The sequence below is a fragment of the Tachypleus tridentatus genome, chromosome 5 (assembly GCF_004210375.1).
Source record: "Tachypleus tridentatus isolate NWPU-2018 chromosome 5, ASM421037v1, whole genome shotgun sequence".
NCBI lineage: Eukaryota > Metazoa > Arthropoda > Merostomata > Xiphosura > Limulidae > Tachypleus > Tachypleus tridentatus.
In genome coordinates, this window is record NC_134829.1 from 34,494,258 (window position 1) to 34,515,616 (window position 21,359).

The 21,359-nt window shown below is 30.4% G+C and overlaps 1 protein-coding gene across 4 annotated transcripts in view; it reads right to left on the bottom strand.

Moving 5' to 3' along the window:
• Positions 1–2,241: 2,241 nt before the first annotated feature.
• The window catches only part of LOC143250914 (AP-1 complex subunit gamma-1-like), a gene marked incomplete at its 5' end in the record, with an annotated part of 35,228 nt that continues 16,110 nt past the window's right edge, over positions 2,242–21,359 (bottom strand). The window contains 8 exon segments of one of the 4 annotated variants that reach the window (XM_076502092.1): positions 2,242–3,761; positions 6,124–6,252; positions 9,207–9,305; positions 11,310–11,470; positions 13,449–13,532; positions 15,114–15,255; positions 17,406–17,538; positions 19,460–19,564. In XM_076502092.1, the coding sequence (XP_076358207.1) occupies positions 6,151–6,252; positions 9,207–9,305; positions 11,310–11,470; positions 13,449–13,532; positions 15,114–15,255; positions 17,406–17,538; positions 19,460–19,564 (826 nt within the window). 4 annotated transcript variants of the gene reach the window in all.

Genomic DNA, 21,359 nt, shown 5'->3' on the forward strand with positions numbered 1-21,359 from the left:
AACATCAGAGTTACAGTTTAATTATAAATTCATGCACCAGCAGGGATTCCTCCAGTTAGAGTATTTCAGAAGAATGGTTTGAAGTTAGATTTTACCTTTGAACGTCCATCAGACAATTTGCAGATGACAATGATTACTCTGTTAGTAAAAAATGAAACTTCTGATCCATTGTGTGACTTCTTGTTCCAGGCTGCAGTTCAAAGGTGTGCAGAAATGCCTCCCAATAATCTATTATTACTTGAGTTGTTTTTTTTATAATAAATGTTTTGTTAATTTAAACAGTGTTTCAAGTGAGGCTGGATGGCAGCAGAATGAGTAATACACATCATCCCCATCACTGGAGATGGATGAAGGAGGGCTTGAACATATTTGTATCAAGCGACTTTTCTAACCCTTAATGTGACATCTTGTCGGAATCACTTCATTTATTACAATTTCATGTGTGACGAGGCTTTGACCCTCTGTCTCATTCCGAGGCATTCCACTGTCTTATTCTTATGATAAGCAGATGATAGAGTACAGTTTATTCAACATGATAAAGGAAGGCCAGAACATAGAGTAGGAAACAACTGATAAAACAAAGATAAAATGGTAAGAACTTTTAGATAACTTTGTGAAAACAGTTTACGAGATCCAACCTCCAGAAAAAATATTTTTTTTTAGAATTCCTTTAATGTATTATACATTTTTTCACCTACTTTTAACACACGTTTGTTTTGTTTTTTTTTGGTTTTGAAGTTCACACAAAATTACAAGAGTATTACCTGCATCAGCTGTCCTTAATTTAGGGAAGACAGCTAGTCATCACAACCAACCACCAACTCTTGGGCTACTCTTTTTACCAACAAATAGTGGTATTGACCTCACATTATAATGCTTCAATGGCCACAAGGATGAAAATGTTTGGTGTGACAAGGATTTGAATCCATGACAATTAGATCACAAATCAAGCATCCTAACTCCACTTGGCCATCACGAAGGAGCAAGTGGTAATTACACAATTGGAATAAACATACATTTACTTGTAAAAACTATAAAACTGAATAAATACTATCACCAAATAAAACCATGAATAATTAAATTACCATCTTCACATGTACCAGAAATGGGGTTGAACATTTCATATTGGAAATGAACATAAACAAGTACATTTATGTTTAATACAAAACAACACAATGGGATTTCTGTGCTGTAACCATTGTGAATATCGAAAATTAATTTTTAGAATTACAAAGCCCTCAGATTTTACCACTGAGCCAGCACCAGGCATTATACATAAAACCTATTGAGACTACCTTTAAATATATGCTTCATCCACTTTTTCTATGGTCAAGATCCATTGTTTTTAAACATCAATGTTAATGATTAAACAATTAGGTTATACTAGAACATTATCACAAACATTTTGCAGACAAATCATTAGTTTTGGTTGACAGTTGTTTAATTAGTCAAATTTGTGTGATTTTGATATGCGCTGGACATATTTTATGACTATTTCAAGACCAATGCAAACTTTTCTGATGATTATATTTAATATAATAGTATATTCTCCAGGTGTGTTTTACTTTATAATATGACTATGCTCATCTTATAAGGACTAAATCATTTATTTGGAAACATGATAATTTTAATGTTTAATGCTGAACATTTAACTGCAGGAATATTTTATATCATAAGTTGTATTTGCTTCATGCATGACATATAAATCTGTCAGGAGCTTGAAATATTCACTTCCTTACGAGTTCAAAGACTCGAGTGTCAAAGCAAATCATATCAATTATTACACATGTTTTGATACTCATAATATGAAAAGTAATATTGTATCCTGAGACAGCATGTTTTTTCACAGTGCAAAAGAAAAAAAAGTGACCCACCCAGACTTGTGTGCACAGAAATCACGACTCTTCCCTGACAATAATGACCATATCCTAATATACATAATTTTATTTTCAAGTTTAAAGATAAAAGTCTCAACAGTGAAATGAAAGTCATTAAAATTACTTCATATATTTTTTTACAGTAGAAAAGCATGCTTTGTGGTATTTAAAATTATTAAAAAACTGTGACTGCTTTACATCACACACATAAAATGTACTAGAAGTTAACTGTTAGTTTTTCTCTCAAGTCTTCAAGGTTGTTTAATATTAATCCGATGTTTACTTTTGAGTTCTACAAAGCTTTTGACAATTTAAAACTTAAATCTGTTATGCAAATAAGATATAACACAAACCAAACATCAAATGTCTTTTATAATAATCATCTTTATTTGGGTACAACAGCTTTGTGATAAAATAACATTTCTAAAAAGAAAGAATTGCCAATTACTAACTAATATTTATTTGCAGTGCCATGTGAAACATTTATGACTTTCCATTATACACACTTTGGTCAACAAAACACTTTCTCTGTTGTTTCCTGATAATACTACTTAACCCCTGGAATGTTTATTTTATTTGTGATACCTATGTAATAATAATAACCTACAAAAAAATTTAATGATGCCAAGTATACAGAATTAAACAAGCATAAACTATTTATTGATAATAAATAATCCTGTCTGTCACTTGGAAGATGAAAACCATAATTAAGTACTCCATAATTCAGTTTTTTGTGGTTTTTTCACAAAATCTTTATAATTTATCCATTAAAACATAAAATGTCTCACTGATTATTTCTTGGAAATGAGGAACTGAAGACAGAAGACAAGACTTATCCTACTACAAGTAATTACAATACAACATACATATTGAATAGTGTATACAGTGAACCAGCAGGAATGGATCAAAAATAAAAATGATTTTAGTTCTTAAATGATAACTGTAACATGTTTAAATCATTACATTGTGTATATATTATATATATGCCATTTGGCAACAGAACTGTGTTTAACAAAAGCTATAAAGAGAATAATATGATCAAAGCAACAACAATGAAATTATTAAAGCAAATACAGCTTTAAAAAGGCTAATTATAGAATTGTTTTGCCATGATAAAAGATACCTAATAAAAATTTTAACGTAACTCATCCAGAGAATTTCAACCATTGACATATCTGACTGAACTCAACAATAAAATTATGCTTTTGAGGCTTTACATGTCTTACAAAGTGAACTTACCATACTCCTTTAAAAATCTTACTTATCAATCAAGCAGTAAACAATTTTAGACAGCTTATACAACATCATTTCAAGATATACTCAGCTGTGGAATTGTAGTTGTTGTCAAAACATCACCCATAAAACTAACTACAATTTATTAATAAACTCAATTTACGTGTTTCAAAACATACATCAACTGTGTTGTACCTTACATAATTCTACTATATTAAAGATTCTTGGTCTGTTTCATTTTTATTCTACCTGAAATAACTATTACCACATGTGTGAGTTTGACGTACTCTTTGGACCATATTAAAAACTTGGAAAATTAAAGAAACACTCATATAAAAGTAGTGGAATGATCATAAAATTTGACTAATATTCTGCCAGACTTACTTTCATACAACTAAATCTTTTTTTTTCTTTTTTTTTTTTTGTGCACAAAAATCTGTAAACTTCTGAGAACACAGAAAAAAATTTAAATAGTGATTGGCCAGTTCAATATGACAAGTGATACAGTTGATTTTCTTGTGGTCTTAAAACTGGATGGAGTACATGGTTTAAATACACAGCAGTGGTTTAAATAATCCATCACAGATGAAGTAAGGCTTGATCTATCATCACTCCCAACATTTCAGACAGTGCTAATGCCAAAGTTACTCACTGAAATACAATAATACAGAAATGTTATACATGAAATACCTGAAATCAAAAGTATGTCATGTTCATAAAAAGTAAGGGTACGATACTACTTGTTATAAAAATTTTTTTTCAAAGCTATAAAAGAACTATCTCTACACATGTCCTTAATTATTACCTGACAGACTCAGAGGAAAGCAGCTACTCCACTAACAACTCATCTAAACAAATAACTATGACTCTCACTCTTATAGTGCAACCATGACTCTAAAGTCCACAGCATATTTATGCAGTAATGGGTCATGAATCACAAATGACCAGTTTCATAGTCCAGACATGCTGATTACTAGCTTAAACCATGTCACTGTCTGTTACTCAAGAACATTGTTAATCTCCTTTGAAACAAAATGGAATGTGTATGCACTGGTTGATGATACTTATGTCTATCTATGTTCATGATTAATACTAACAATTATTTTGGTGAGATGAGATTCTGAATCAAACATTATTTTCACATATCCAAGTAATGCTGGAATACAGGCTATCTGTTACACATAGAGAAATAAACGCCTGATGTAAAAAATATTAATACTAATTTTTAACCAAGTTACAATACAACAACTCATAAGTTCAGGAAAATCCTTTCACCTCAAAATAAACTAGCACTTCTATTAGTAGATACAACATGTCAAATTTAGTTTCGCAAAATGTAAGTAATCTGTTCTAATTAGAAGTTAATTTAAATAAATGCAGTAACAAGTTCAATTTAAAGTCAGATTTTGTCAATCAGAAGCACAGAGAAAAGAATATAAGCTAGTCTGTTAGAGCAACAAAACTACATTTATTCTGAACATGGCTAAACATACAAATCATTGTAAATAGATAAAGATGTATGTTCAGAAATTGTTTGGAGCTAGTGTCATATTTCCAACTTCTCATAATGTCCTTCCTGAATCTTAGTTTGTTGGGTTTTTTTTTTTAAACACCAATTTTCTTAAAGATTGAATACCTGTTTTCTAAAAAAAAAGAAATTAACTTACCATTGCTTTAATCCAAGTGTGTATCTTTAAACAATAAATCTGTCATTTTGTGATCTAAATCTCAGTTTGTATTCCTATTCTACAAGCAATAATAAATCTGTTATTGTGTGACCTCAATCCAGGTTTGTGTGTTTTAAAAAGAGAATCTTCTATTCTCCGATGTCAAGTTTGTATTCTCTCTTAAAATCACTAAATCTATCATTGTCTGATCCCCATCTCTGTCTGTATACCTGCCTCAAGAAAACAGAACCTGCCATTTATAATTCCTTAATAATCAAAGCTCGATGACCATCATATTTTAAAAGCAATGAGTCTAGTATATGCCTCAAACACCATAAAATGCCAGTGAAGGTGACCTGAGGTTCAAGTACTGGTCACTTCCTTTCTTGTAACAACATTTTAGTCATTTTAAAACTTGAAGATCATGCTGCAGCAACACAAGTTTGTTATTTGTTACTTTTCCAGATAACACTAATTACTTAATATGTAACAAACAAAAGGACCCAATATCTACAGACCTTCATTAAAAAACTATCTCAACAGGTTTCAATGTGATAATGTTCTTTTTACGAACGAGCAGAATGGAAAAATCCACCCTTAATGTTTTAAAATGCCTATTTTGGACAGAAAAAATTTCTCCACAGATTTATTATACATTTTTTCTTCACATTTTAAAGCCATGTAATAATATAAATCTCTCTGGCTTCTAGTTTAAATATTTCATTTTGGAACGTAGCATAATTCAGTGAAAAGAAACAGCTAAGTGTGTATATATTCATAATACTTCTGAACTTTATATTCTTCAGTTAGTTAATTGTTATTGTTAATAATCATGTAATTATTGTCTCTCTGATCATTCTAAATTAGCTTATATGCCATTTGTATGTTGAAAATATATTTGTGTGACTGCATATGTAGGAAAAATTGATTTTCTGGGCTTGAAGTTGTCATACAACCCTACAATAAGACCTAAGACCAAAATTTAATTATTATTAATGAAACAGAAGCAAAAATAATTCTGTTACAAGAATATTTCAAGAAATAAAAGCATATATTTTTCACAACCCTGATGGAAAAAATAGTCCAAATTTATTATTGTAAATACTAGGCTACTGACTCAAAAACTGAATACACAAAGATGAATTTTTGTTTTAGAGTTCAGTTTTAGGCTTGTAATTGAAAGTTCCCTAAAAGTAGGTTTTAATTTTTTAAAAAACTTATGTTAAAGCTCTCACTTACTAACAATTTCACAAAAACAAATCCCATTTTGCATACAATTTTCTAAACATACAATGGTCTTAACAACACTTGCCAATAAACAGAGCTGTATATTAACATGTACCTGCCTGAAATCTCTTGGATGCTAAACTGATTCACTGCCATGCAGCTGATGGAAAGTTTTTTATTTCATTTTGTTCTTCAACTGTCATGCCAAGTGTGGTATAGGATAGTTTTATTCTCATCCTGAGAGGTGTCTGAAATCAGTAATTCATTCATTTATCCACTATACAATATCAGTATACAATGGAAACAGCACAAAATCTACTTAGAGGTACATTAAGGCTACTACTCTCAAATAAAAACTTTTAAAAATAAAACATTAACAGATTTATTATGATTTATACAGTAAAAAGTATACAGTAACAACAGAATAAAACTCAAGCCCTTCATAAATTTAAAGCAACTTCTAGACTTGGTGGTTTCCCTTGTATGTGGGTTGCTGATAACATGTGAAACTGCATACTAACAAGTTTTCTTGTTGTAATTACTTCTCTTTCACCTGCTGATCATTAACAACAGCAGGTCCAGGTTTTGGCACTTCGTATGACCAAAACATTGTTTAAATTTGGCAATAAAAAGATTTTTTATGAAAATATTGTACCAATACAGTAGAACAGAAACATCAGACTCTACTTCATAGTAATAATCTTTGAAGAAACATTTTACTGTGTAGAATATGTACAATTAAAATATCTAATGCATGGCATTAGAGAAACTTCATTAGTTGCCATCTAACCTGTATGAAAGCCAGTGTACATCACATCATGCTCGATTTCTTATCCAGAGAGAATAGTTAGATTACTGTCTACTTATTACAGTTTTAGTGATACAAAGGGGGACATTAAACATTACATGAGGGGTAAGTGTTGGTACAATAAGTCTAAAGTGGATGTAGTGTAGGATCACCTAGTCTAGAGCTAAGTGTATACAATTTATAAGGAAGTAAAATACTGATTAAATTTTAAACTTAAATTGTTTCTCAATTAAGCTATTTTCTCTTGCATTGTCACCATTTTTAACTAAAAAAAAGCAAACCTCTCTAATTAATGAATTTACAAATTAAATATTTTAAGTTTTGTTGTCTACATAGACTAACAACAACATTAGGTTATACTTTTGTTGCTAAGTGATATGAAATAAAAGCCATTATTGAAACATAGTTTTATCAAAATGCACTGGCTTTTCTATATATTAAAAGTTGTTAATCTAATATATATATGTTAATAAGTTGTTATTGATTTTTATCAATAATTATTCTATGAATACACCACAGATTCATTTCATGAATGATCTTAATACTGATTGGCTCACAAATAAATTTACTGACATTTGACTGTCTCAACTCCACTTTTCTGCCTCTATTTTGTTCAAGTTTGATTTTCCAAAATTTATTTATTTCACATTTGCCCTATCGTTTTTGATCGGCCATACTCTAGTAACCTTTACAAAGAAGTTATTATGCACGTGGCACACACATTCTACAGTGGCAGTGGTGAAACAGAGAAAATATATTAGCAAGTATTACATGCCTTTGTTTGGAGAAATGCTCTAGAGTGTCATGCCTGGAATATTTTTGTTTTAGCCATAAAAATTATTAAATTAAGAGTATTTGGTTATAAAGTTCCAGCTGCAGAATTTCAGTTTTCTTTTTCAAGGTGGTGGCTCCCTCTGAGATCTCCATTATGTTTCAATATCTTTAATGTATAACTTGAGACATGTATAGTGAATGTTTGTTCTCAAGTTTGGATCTTTAAAATCTTATTGGCAGTTCTGTGTGAGGAATGACTTTCCACTGGAATCAGTGCTTTTCTTTATTACACCTCTCAGCAAGTAACAACTGGACCAGTCATAAGATAGTGAAAGCAGCAACTGGATGGTGTTTCTGCCTGTAGGTGAACCCTTAACAACAGCTGGACTTATAGTAGTAGTCAGTAATAAAACATCCATCAGATACTGCTATAATAAACTCTATAATACTGATCATTCATATTGTCTTTGTGATCGGTTTAATTAAGATGCCCAAGTCAGATCATAAATTTAAAAAACAAAACCCTCAAAGGATCAAATAGGGGTACTCCTTTAGTTGATGAGCTAAATATGTTTTTTTAATGGGTTTTTTTAAATCTCTACACAAGATTTATATAAAAATCTCTATAATACCAACTGGGAAACCCTCAGAATCTTAAACAGAAAATATTGGAGGACTCATTTCAGCATAAAAGCCTTAATCTTATAAGTTCTCAATTTTACACTTTTCTCTATTTTCAGGACTTGGAAACCTGACTACAAGTACTGACTTGTGTAGCTGATGGTAACATAAAAATATGGACACTGTTAGAGATTAATTCAGATTATAAGGACTAAAACATATGTCATTATACCATATAAGAAGTTTTCTTTTTCATATCTATTTTTTATAGTCTTTAATAAAGGAATGTTTTCATTCAGATGAAAAATATCATGAAAGTAAAGTCTTCAAACTTCACCTAAAATTTTAGTTTTATTTTGTACCTTAGCTTAAGAAATTATGTAAACTAGGATTCATATTTCATCTAATATTTATACATACCAATGTAAGTTTTATAGTTGGACAAAAATTTATTCATATAAAGAATTTTAACAATAACCTTTAAGATTGTAATATGGATCAAATTTTGATATCAATGAATATATACTTGTATATCTTGAATTAGTTTTCCTTTATGTTCATTTATTTAAACACTTTTTGCAATTCAGTGAAAACAAAATGTGAGGCCAGATGACTTGACTCTGACCAATATCACCTAGTGAGAATAATTTTGGGGAATTCAATCTCAACAATAACCAATAAAGACAAGATTGAGATTTTACAGCAGTGACATATAAATGCAACACCACATGGTAGACCAAAGAGGAAACTAGGCTTCAAATTTCTCTTTTGCTAAGACACAAAACTGTGAAGATTTGAGACACTACTAGTTTCAAACAATGTGTCTGCCAAACAATCACTGAAGAATCAGTTAAAAACATCAATGTTGATTTTGAACTTCAAATATATACATAACTACATGTTTCTTGTGGTAAACAAAGAACATTGCAAAATCCAAGAAATCCTTTTTGATCTTGAATTTTTTTATTGAGCTCTTTAAAAATAAAAACAGTTTCTTACTTTGGAAGGGTTTAAAACTTTTATAACCTGGGTTACACATCCATCATTATTAGCAGGGATCACATTTCCTGATGGTGGCAACAGCTGCAGCTGTAATGTCTGAAAGAGAAAAAAATGTGCTCATGTGCAAGTTTCCAAAATGTAGTACTGAAAATAGTCATGCAAATAGAACTAAACCTCAGTCAGATGTCTGAAATGTTTTAATCTTTTTACAACTGACTATGTGCAGAATGTCACTGTTGTGCTGCAACTTATTGCAATGAATATACATTTCGGTTTTTCCCAAGTAATTTATGCATATATACCCATGACCACATGGCTGAGGACTATTTCCACAGCTCAAAAACACATTAATACCTTTGATGTAGATAAATCACTTATTTTAGTATTGTAGCCTTAAATTTTGGTATTTCACAATAATATCTCTACCTATGACAGAAATCTAACCAAGAGGTTGGCTGCAAGTGTGAAATTCTGATTTATTTAATTTTGTAATTACTGGAAGCTTCACACTGCATTCTGTATTAAACTTTTGTTCACAATGATCCCATCATTATTGTTAACTTGTGCAATAAAAGTTTTAATAATCACCAAACCAGTTAAACAAGCTTTTGAATGAAGACAACACCAGAAAGAATTATAATGTTAATGTTAATAATCACCAAACCAGTTAAACAAGCTTTTGAATGAAGACAACACCAGAAAGAATTATAATGTTAATGTTAATAATCACCAAACCAGTTAAACAAGCTTTTGAATGAAGACAACACCAGAAAGAATCATAATGTTAATGTTAATAATCACCAAACCAGTTAAACAAGCTTTTGAATGAAGACAACACCAGAAAGAATTATAATGTTAATGTTAATAATCACCAAACCAGTTAAACAAGCTTTTGAATGAAGACAACACCAGAAAGAATTATAATGTTAATGTTAATAATCACCAAACCAGTTAAACAAGCTTTTGAATAAAGACAACACCAGAATGAATTATAATGTTGCAAGAAACATTATTGGGTGTTTCAATACAATTATATATATATATAAAGAACATACAAAACTCTTGCTTTTTTGCAAAAGTTTTCTAAAATAAATTTTTATTTCAATATCTATAAAAAGAGTCTTAAAAAGTGACATTTAACAGAATAAATTATAAAAAAAAATGTACTTCATAAAGTTTCCAGATTCCAATGATTAATCACTAATTCATAAATTTGTAATTTTTCTGTATGTACATTGTCTTATAATACTTTATATCATAATTATTGTACCCAAACTGTAATGGTTGGCATCTCTGTAATAAGCTTTGCTTATTTAAGATATATAAAAGTAGTCTATTTTTAACCAACTTGCCTTTTTTCTTTTATTACCATCTTCTGCTTGAAGATAGTGAGAATTTAGAAATCAAACTTGCCCAGAAGCTTCTTAGAATAGTTATAAAACACTCTCATATAAAGATTAGAGAAAGTGTGAAAACAAACCTCATGAAATTACATTACCATGGTAGGTATAAAGGCTATTAAATTTTATTTTTAAATAAAAAAAAAGTAAACTGATAGTAATGTGGTGGAAAACTATTTGGTTCTTATAAAAACTGATAATGTTATAATATATATTGCATGCTAATGGTGCAATAACAAGTGAACAATCAAAGTTATAAGCAACAATGTTACAGTATTTCAGTCACCACATGCAGAAAAATGCTGCATACTTTAACTTCTTTTCACAATTTAAAATGTACTTTAGGCTCCAGAATACAGCCCAGATCAATGGTCTTGTATCTTTTCACTGCAGAAGCCTAAACATTTTTTATCAAAACTTGGACCAGTGAAAGTATACAGGCCTATATATATAGTGTTGTTTCCTAATTTATATTTTTAAAAACTTCAAGGTAAAAGTTAAGAAATTCACTTATTTTACAATAAACTATGGACAACACTTTGCATTTTGTACAAAATATAAGTTTCATAATATCCTTTTTTTTTCTATTTCTCTGGATGTATCCATGGGCTAGCAAAAACATGTCAACAAAAAGACTCCAGTCCACAAACCACCGGTAGAGAGAATTACTGGACTATACAACATATATACTTATACACACCTTTGGAACTGCAGCCTGGAACAAGAAGTCACACAATGGATCAGAAGTTTCGTTTTTTGCTAACAGAGTAATCACTGTCATCTGCAAGTTGTCTGATGGACGTTCAAAGGTAAAATCTAACTTCAAGCCATTCTTCTCAAATACTCTAAGTGGAGGAATCCCTGCTGGTGCATGAATTCACAATTAAACTATAACTCTGATGCTTAAAAGCATCTACTTCACAACAATTACTATTCAAAGTACAAAATTTTTTGAAGAGATGTGACTTCCTTGTGAGTTAAAAGTATCTGAGCATTCCTACAAGTCTGCATAATGTGTACAAAAGTGAATTAGAAATATGCAGGAGTCTCAAACAAGTATAACAGTGCCCATAATTTGATCATGTAATAGCTAATACATACTTAAAATTTTATGTTTGCATTGGTGGTTCGGCATGACCAGGTGGCTAGGATACTCGACTTGTAATCTTAGGGTCATGGGTTCAAATACCCAACACACCAAACATGCCCACCCTTTGCCATAGGGCATTATAATGTGATAGTAAGTCCCACAATTTTTTGGTAAAAGAGCAGACCAAACGTTCGTAGTGGACAGTAATGACTAGCTGCCTTCCCTCTAGTCTTACACTGTTAAATTAGAGATGGCTAGTGCAGATAGCCCTCATGTAGCTTTGTACAAAATTAAAAAACAAACAAAACTTCTTGGTAGAATTCATACATAAATCTAAGTGATCACATCACCTAAGAGCATAGATGAATAATGTATTACATTATAAAAGCAAAAAAATATCTGGAACAAGCATTAATACTTCTAGTTATCACTTATGTTTTTTTATACTATTAGTTTGGTTTTGTCATAGCTGTTGTTGATATTTGACTTACTACCATAGTCACTATTCAACAGTTAGATGTCTTTACAATGTATCACTCTTGACAAAGAAAGAACAAATTATTCCAATCTCTAGTGTGTGGATATTTTATGTGCCACCCTTTCATAGTTCTAACATAACTTATTTACTAAAACAAAGGTATATCAAGAGAAATCCTTTTTGAAATTTCAAAAACTTAGTGTCAATTTTAAATTAACATAAGTTTAATAATTACTCTGTTGGAAGACATCTGATTTCTTTCTTTGGTTAGTTTTGTAATGCAGGATTACTGAAATGAAGTAAATTTACTTAAAGTGACAGTGACCAAACCATAAGCAGATTTGGCCTTTAGATTTCGTTTCTTCAAAAAGTACAATTTTGGTGATACAAAAAAATATTAAAATTAACACTTTGGTTACATCTCCTTTTTACTGTATACTGAATATAAATGGTGAACCAAAAAAAAGTGTTACAGTTTTTATAGACTTAAATACTTAAGAAAATAATATTACAGGCAGAGCATAAACTATTAAGAAAATAATTTTTATTATACAGTTCTCAATTTGCAACAAAGTACATTATTAGCTAAGTTATAAGCCCTTAAATTTGTATCACACCACAAGTAAAAATTATTTTTTAAAGTCTAAAATTTATTAGTAACCAGTTTGTTTCTAGATATTTGCACAAAGCTACTCAATGACTACATTTAGTTTTGAACTCAAATTATAGATGTGAGACAGCTGGTCAAAATCATCCACTTCCAGCTCTTGTCTAACCAAATAATGGGATTTAATCCTGAAAATGCAATCAACAGCCCCAAAGTGCAGCCTGACATTTTTCTTAACTTTTATTTAGTAACAGGACACAAACAATGGATATGCAAATCTAATTCAGTATGCTAGCCCCTGTACCACACTCAGCCCAACCTGTTCATGATATGAGGGTAGTAATAATAATAATGACAAACAATACAAAAAAATTGAAATAATTTTATGTTATTCAAATTACATACATATGCATATGTGGCTATTCATATAATTTTTCTCAAAAAACTATATTCAAAGATGGCTTTTCAACAGTTCTTAATTTAATGTATTTTTAACGCATTAGTTACTTCATGAGAAAAATATTCAGTATTTGAATATATCTACAAGTTATTCTCTGTCAGCTTTAAGGCATAAAGTTATAAAAATTATGCTTTAAATACATTTTCAGGACCAAACTGAAAGATACATAATGAACTGAGACAAAATTAATGAAACCCTTCATACCTTTTTTGTCCTGCTGATTAGACAAATGACCATCCATTATTATATTAGATTCTTCTGAAGTAGGAAAAGACAATGGGGGTTGAGCTACATGAAATACATTCAAAAGTATATAAAATCATTTAAACAAATTGCTTCTTCACAGTTCTGGTTTAAAGATAGGCAAAAAAAAAGTCATTAAGAACTTGTACAGAAAGTTTTAAGCAAGACACAATGAGCTTACCAAAACCATATGGTAGAGAATATTACAGCTTATCACCATGTAATTGAACAGTATATTATTTTTGTTTAGCTGTTCAATAATAAGTGGATTATGTTTGTCATACGGCCTGGCATGGCCAAGCGTGTTAAGGCATGTGACTCGTAATCTGAGGGTCGCGGGTTAGCATCCCCGTCGCCCCAAACATGCTTGCCCTTTCAGCCGTGGGTGCGTTATAATGTGATGGTCAATCCCACTATTCGTTGGTAAAAGACTAGCCCAAGAGTTGGCTGTGGGTGGTGATGACTAGCTGCCTTTCCTCTAGTCTTACACTGCTAAATTAGGGACAGCTAGCACAGATAGCCCTCGAGTAGACAAACATTGTTTGTTTGTCATTTAGTTATTCTATTAAAAAACTGTTTATTACTCTGTTGCTTGCTAACTATTTTATCAATAAACACTGTGTAAATGTCTATAACCTTGTTTAGATATTTTATCACGAACAGTGCGTTACTTCTCCATTGCCATTCAGCTGTTCCACCAATCACAATGTATTATTGTTTATCATTATTTAATTATTCTATTGTATTTAATATCACTTATCAGTTTAGGCACTTAATATAACATGCTTTGTGTATTAATGTTTATTAGTTTACTATAAAAGGTAAATTATTATCTTTATTGTTTTTAAACAGTAATTTTTTTACTTCACTAACAACTAGTATTTACTTTGTTCCAAGTTCTGAAATAAGAATCATTTAAAGTCGGTCATTTTTGTCACTCATAATAAACTGTGTAGTAGAATTTGAGTTAGTTTGTTTTGAACTTCACACAAAGCTACACGAGGGCTATCTGCACTAGCCGTTCTTAATTTAGCAGTGTAAGGCTAGAAGGAATGCAGCTAGTCATCACCACCCACTGCCAACTCTTGGGCTACTTTTTTAACAATAATGAATAGTTGGATTGACTGTTACATTGTAATGTCCCCATGGCTGAAAGAGCAAGCACGTTTGGTGTGACAGGGATTCAAACCCACGACCCTTGGATTATGAGTCGAGTGCCTTAACCACCTGGCAATGCCAGGCCAGTACTATTTGGCAACCTAGAGTTTAAATATAATACTTAAGAGCTCCTACACTTTTTTTGTTAACAATTTACTGCACTTCATAAATATCTGACCTTTTGTCACTCATACACATACAATAAACTTGAATAGTTCAAAAAAGGAAATTTTCATTAACCTTTGACATTACAAAAAAACTATGTTTCTTATGTATAAATATATCTATGTTCAAGCTAATTTTGATGTTACAAACAATTAACTTTAATATTACAAACACTCAGTATCCACTAAAGACATGAAGTATACTGAAACATTAAAAAAAAATTAAAAAAATTGCACATTGCAATAATAAAGCAACAATAAATAAACCTCATTTCCTATTCAAAAAAATAGACCTTTACCTTACCTTCAGGAGAGTGATTAAGCTCTAATCCCCCAAGAAGGTCTAATAGATTGGACCCACCACTGTTTACAACAGCATGCTGAGAGTATTCCAGCAGATTAAGCTGAGTCTCTTGCGGTGTTCCTAGTAAATCTAATAAAGCATTCTGAAAGAAAATGGAAAATCCTTTAGTTTTTACATTTATAAATTAATAAATACAACAGAGAAAATTATATGCAAAACAAAATTCCTACAACTCTAAGAACCCATTTGACCTGACTGTTTAAATCATTTTAGTAACTCTTACATATAAGTGTGTATAAACAATTACTTAATTTTAATATACATGATACAAGATATAAACAAAATTTGATTAAGAAAATGACTGCTAAATGAATTTTTCATGATAATTTAGTGCTTTTAATTTAATACACAAAATTATTTCCCATATTCAGAGAGAATTATTTTCACATCATAAAATTAAGAAAAAAACCATGTTATATAAGAATTTTCTCATGTTTCATGCTTATTTTTGTTTGTTTGTTTCCCAAGCTGTGAGCTATACTGCACCATTTCAGGTAATGATGAACTACAGTCTAAAACTCAGTTTTCAAAATCATCTATAAACTTATTTTAATTGATTATTTCACGTTGTTTGTTTTTCTTTACACTATGTACTTTCCTCTCCTATCTAGTACTTTTATATATTTTAAAACATATTTCTATTTATCACTGCATACAATTTAAATTTTAAAATAACAACTAACAGAAATAGCACTATAACATGAATGTAAAGTGAAACTAAATGAGCAAAGGCTTAACATAAAACTTCATGCCAAATGTTTTAAATCTCATCCCCTGTACGTTACACAGATCTTAGAAACTGTTGTCTCAATTACAAAACCAATTTGTAAAACTTCTGGTGCAATTAGTTTTTTTTTAATTAAAAAGGTTTATTTTTCAAAGTCACAAGTACTATAAAACACAAATGTTCTAGAAAAGAGTTAACTTACAAAAACTAATAACAAAATACCCAATTGTAACTTAGTGTATGGATTAGTGTTACAAGGTACTGCAACATTCTGTTGTTTAAATATTCTCAGGATTATAAGTTATATAGTATTATTGTTTCCTGATTTTCTAAATTCATATATTACACTCACTATCCTCAGCTTTTTTGAAATCATTTTTTATGAGAAATATATGAAGTTTACAAAAGGGCTGAAATACAGAAGCAAGTTTCTAGACATAGCAATACAGTGTAAGATTTAATAACTAGGCTTAGACAATAAGTGTGATATTAAACTCATAGTGAAAATAATATTCAGTTACACTTACTTTTAGCATTTTGCCTAGTGTTTGAGAAGTAGCAAGATCATCTCACCTCAGCCTATTCACGTTTTGAATCATATAGAATGAGTGAATGAAAATCAGTTAGTACTGTTTTAGAAAATATGTAAACATCAGTTAACTGTTAATGTACAATTATGACATAAGTGAGTATGCTGTATGTTAACTGTTAATGTACAATTACAGAGTGAGTATGCTGTGTGTTTTGAGCTGCTTTAATTTCTTTCAATAAGTAAGCAAACTATTTTGCAGTTTTTCAATTCCATCAGATCCTTAAAAAATAATGTTATTTGTACAGTTTTATTATCAATCATGGTAATGGCTCTCAAACACCAGTTGGTTGGCTGTGTGTTTTAAAGCAAAGTCACACTGAGCTAGGGAAGTGAGTTCCAGATTTTAGCATAATTTTATTGCTGTTCCACTGAGGTACTTTCAAACAGAATTCAAAGCTAAATGAACTTTCAATCCATCTGATATAAATAAATTATTTTTGAAGTATTCTTGTTGTTATATCTACCAAATGATTTTTAGCTTTTACTTTTATAAGATACCATTTTTCAGATGAAAAACTTATTACCATGTTAAAATATTTTTATTTAAAAAATCAAAAGTTTAAAAAGTCTGAAAAAGTAATTTCAAATTTGGAATTTTTTCAAAATAACATTCAAGGTTGAAACCTCACTGGTCATGACTTATTTTACAAACTCTCCCTTCTAAATAGCTTTGTAGTACCTAGTAAAAAATTACCCAAACTTTGAAAAATGAATACCTGTTAATATGCAACAAAATACACCTTCACAAAGTTAAATTTGTTTCAACACTTGAATGTTATTTTGAAAAAAATCCAAATTTGAAATTACTTTTTCAGACTTTTTAAACTTTTGATTTTTTGAACAAAAATATTTTAACATGGTAATAGTTAGTTTCCCTGGTAATAGTAAATAAACAAATAAAAAGTTGACTTACTCCTTCATCTTTTGGTACTTTGGTAATGGAAGTGTCACCAAAGTCTTCTTCCTCTGTTGCCAGCCCATTCTGTACATCAACCTCATTCAGAGTTTTTCTCTCAATAGCTGGCATCCTTTCAAATATACTTGGTCTAACAAAATAAGCAGAACATCTTCAAACTGATACAATCTAATCACAAGTGTTGTATTGACTACAGTTGGAAAAAAAAATAATTTATAACACTTAAAGATAGCCCACTCTTTAAATCTTTGATAAAATTACTTGCAAAATTTTTGACAAGCTTATAGGCAAGTGTTTGATGGCCCATCCAAGAATATTACAAGTATTAAACACACTGTATATTTCAGAAAGTACCCAATTGCACTAAAAAATTCCAAATTGTGTTATAAAAGTTAGTATTACACAAACTTTCTACAGACCTAACTGATAATGAGAAAAAAAAAAAAAAACTTGGGGGTGTTATAAATGCTACTACTGCCCAAAATATTTAGCAATAACTGTGATTATCTGTTCCTTTGTGTATGTAAAAGAACATTTTTAATTAGTTTATGAACTTCACAGACGTAGCTGGACAAGTGTCCCTTATTCATCACTATTATTTGTGGTAATAGGTCAAAAGTCAAGATTAAATCACGACAGAATAAACATAAGTAAAAGCTAAATTTAACATACTCTAGTTAAGAAATTTGGAATAAATTTCAATAAACTGTGGTCTTAACCACTAAAACTTACAGCAAAATGTTGTGAAAATCCTTTTACTATTAACATTGTCTTGGCTTCTGGCTAGGAACATTTAGTTTTGTCACATATTTTAACAGATACTCTAGAATATGGTACAGTAACTCTTCTCAATTTAAACTTAGATACAACATTACTTAATCATTTTGTAATCTTTCACATGTATCTATTGAGATTTAAGGCTTACTGAGAGCTTAATTTCATCATTTGTTCTAGCCACTATTTCAATATTTCAGCCTTAACATATAGCTCACAACATCAGGCATAAGAGCACGACAAAATTGTATAAAAATATAATACCTCATGCTTTTAAATACACTACTTGATTTTTATTTAGTAAGACACTCTTCAATTTTTATCTTTTGACAAATTTCCACATCAAATTAATGACTACTTTTATTGAACTCTTACTGTAACTCCCAACAGCAGAAAATGTTATTCACACAACCTGAATTCAGTAAACAGTAAACAAAACTTTCTTTTAAACATGTAAGGACACTGTGAAAAAAAAAGGAAATAAAAAACATTATTAATAAACATTTTTTAAAGTGCATTTGAAGTTTTCATTTCAGATATTTTCAAAAAGTTCTGTAAAGTCTATCTGTCCTAAACATCTATAATTTTGTTCTAGTGCACTAAAAAAAAAAGTCAGTCAACAGCACTCACTTCCAACTCTTGGGCTACACTAATTAAATAGTTGGATTTGACAATCACTCTTATAATGCACTCACAGCTTCTGAGTGTGGAGCTAAACTGTGTGAGAATGGGACATGAAAGACAGGCACTCAGATTCTTAAGTAATACATGTTAACCACAAAATTAAGCCTGTCCCATGTGAAATAAGAAGTAAAGATTATTCACTATATTTGAATAAATTATTTTTGATCAATTATCAGCTTTGCCAACTTAATGTTTTTTGTTACTTTTTGTGCCTATCCAACTGAAGTCACAATGTTGATATCTATGCATTTATTGTCAGAAAAAGTTAATTTTTAAAAGTAATATATATACACACACAATAACTGTTTGACAATATAAAATTAAATATATAAATCAAAAGGTTTTTGCTACTCCTTCATTAAAAAAAATTAATTACCTCAAAACAGAAATCCATTAATTAATATGATTAACTTTTACATAATTTAAACTTTGTACACTTCTCGTGGTTTCGAAGATGTTTCAACTATGATTACTGTACTTTACTTTATACAGATATCAACTATTTCAATGGCATGCATATTCAGTTTTTCACTGATAATACAAAACCTCAGTGAACATATTTTAGAGTAATATTAAGTCTGTTTCTAACCAACCTGAGATAGTCATGCTTTGAGAACACACTGGAGAACTCTACTGATCGTTGCTGTAGCTCTGTGCTCATATTGGAGCCAAACACATCTACCATGTTTTTTACCTTCCTGTAAAAATCAATACTGAACTATAAACAAATAACTTAAAACAGATGCTATTAAATTATAACATGTATCTATTCTGACAAGTGCAATTTTGCCTACAAAATGCAGAAAAAACCTTTTCCTGAACTTTTACAAAACTGCTGTGGTAAAAGGGTCATTCCATGACAAATCATCCAGATTTTGAAAAATTTTCCAAGTGACCCCCTCAGAATGCCTTGAAAATTTTCAAGTGCTCATCCACCCAAATAATGAAAAACTGCCAAAGATTAGATCAATATCTTTAATAGTTTCTGATTTACAGCCCTGTAAAATATAAGTAATTTTTTTTTATTTTTGGCAAATTCATTTTGGGGCAACTTTGGCTGCTTAAAGCTGCAAGAGTAATGGCGGTAGAAGGCTGAAATTTGCTACACTAACTGAATTAATCTCTCAAAATTCAAAAATGGTCTCAAACCAGGTTTATCTCTCTTAGGATTTGCATAGTGAGCCAGTAAAATCACCTGAAAACCCAAAGTCGTAAAAAACATTGGTTTATGTAATAAGTCATAGCTCTAAGACTTAACATGATACAAAGCTGAATTGTGTTTTCAAATTTCCTATAACATTTCAGTTGATAAGTCAGCAATTGTATTTAAAAGTCTATTAGATCTCCTGTAAAAAAAATATAGTTGCATGCAACTTTTTATGATTTAGCTAAAAATAGCCCTACTTCAGGCCACAGTTATGTCACCAGTTATCCAGCCTTTTCAGATTTTTACCATATATTCTTACATCTCTGAGTATGATCTACAAAAAAATCAAGATGGTGTTCAACCTACATTTTTAAAGTATCCTCTGACCATACGTTGTTCACTTGACAAAACAAACTTCAGGTGTGTTACTGTGTGCAAATATATCCATACAATTTTGAAATAATGTATGAATCCCATTGAAATATTCTAATTAGCCTTTACCATAAATTCTCACATCTCTGAACATGATCTTCAAATAAATCAAGGTTGCTAAAAATAATAAATTATAAAATCTTAAGTGTTTGATATGTACCATTGGGCAAAGAACCACATTCAGGGCATTCAGTTCTTTATGGTCAATCAGGAATCAGTCCTGCAGAATTGTGTAAAGTTTGATCCACTTGAGTGCTATGAAAAACACAAAACTGTGGCAGGTATTAGGTCACATCATATCTTTATTCTACCAACAAATTGTATATGAGAAGGTTATCAGATGATGATGTGTACACAGTTGTAACTGTTGGTAGTAACAGTGAAAGTGATGCTGCAGCAGCTCAAATAGAGTCTAATGATAGCAATGACAATTATCAGCCAGGGAAATATGTGGCATGCTTATACGATCATGAATGGTATATGGGAAACATAAAAGATAGATCAGATGAACATTCCAATGTGTTGATGTCATTTATGAAGAAATCAAGAAAAGAACTGTTCTCATGGCCTGCAAGGTCACATACAGATGAAAGCTGGATTCCTTTCCAACATATTCTTTGTGTGATAAGTGCACCTACTGTGCAAGGCAGTAGTGCTCACCACTATGTTCTAAGTCAAAATGATCTCAACATAATCAAACTCTAATTTCAGAAATTTATTCAAGCTGTCTATAAAAAGCAATGTTTATTTGATGTTGTTAAGGCTAATTTATCACCAAAGCAGTTTTTGAAACATTTAATTGTCACGATTATTGCAGTTTGGTGTGACTACAATCTTTCTCAGTTATTCCCTGTTGTAGGCACTGTGCTTTTTGTGTCTGATTTACCTTTGTATTTATTATATTATGAATCTTA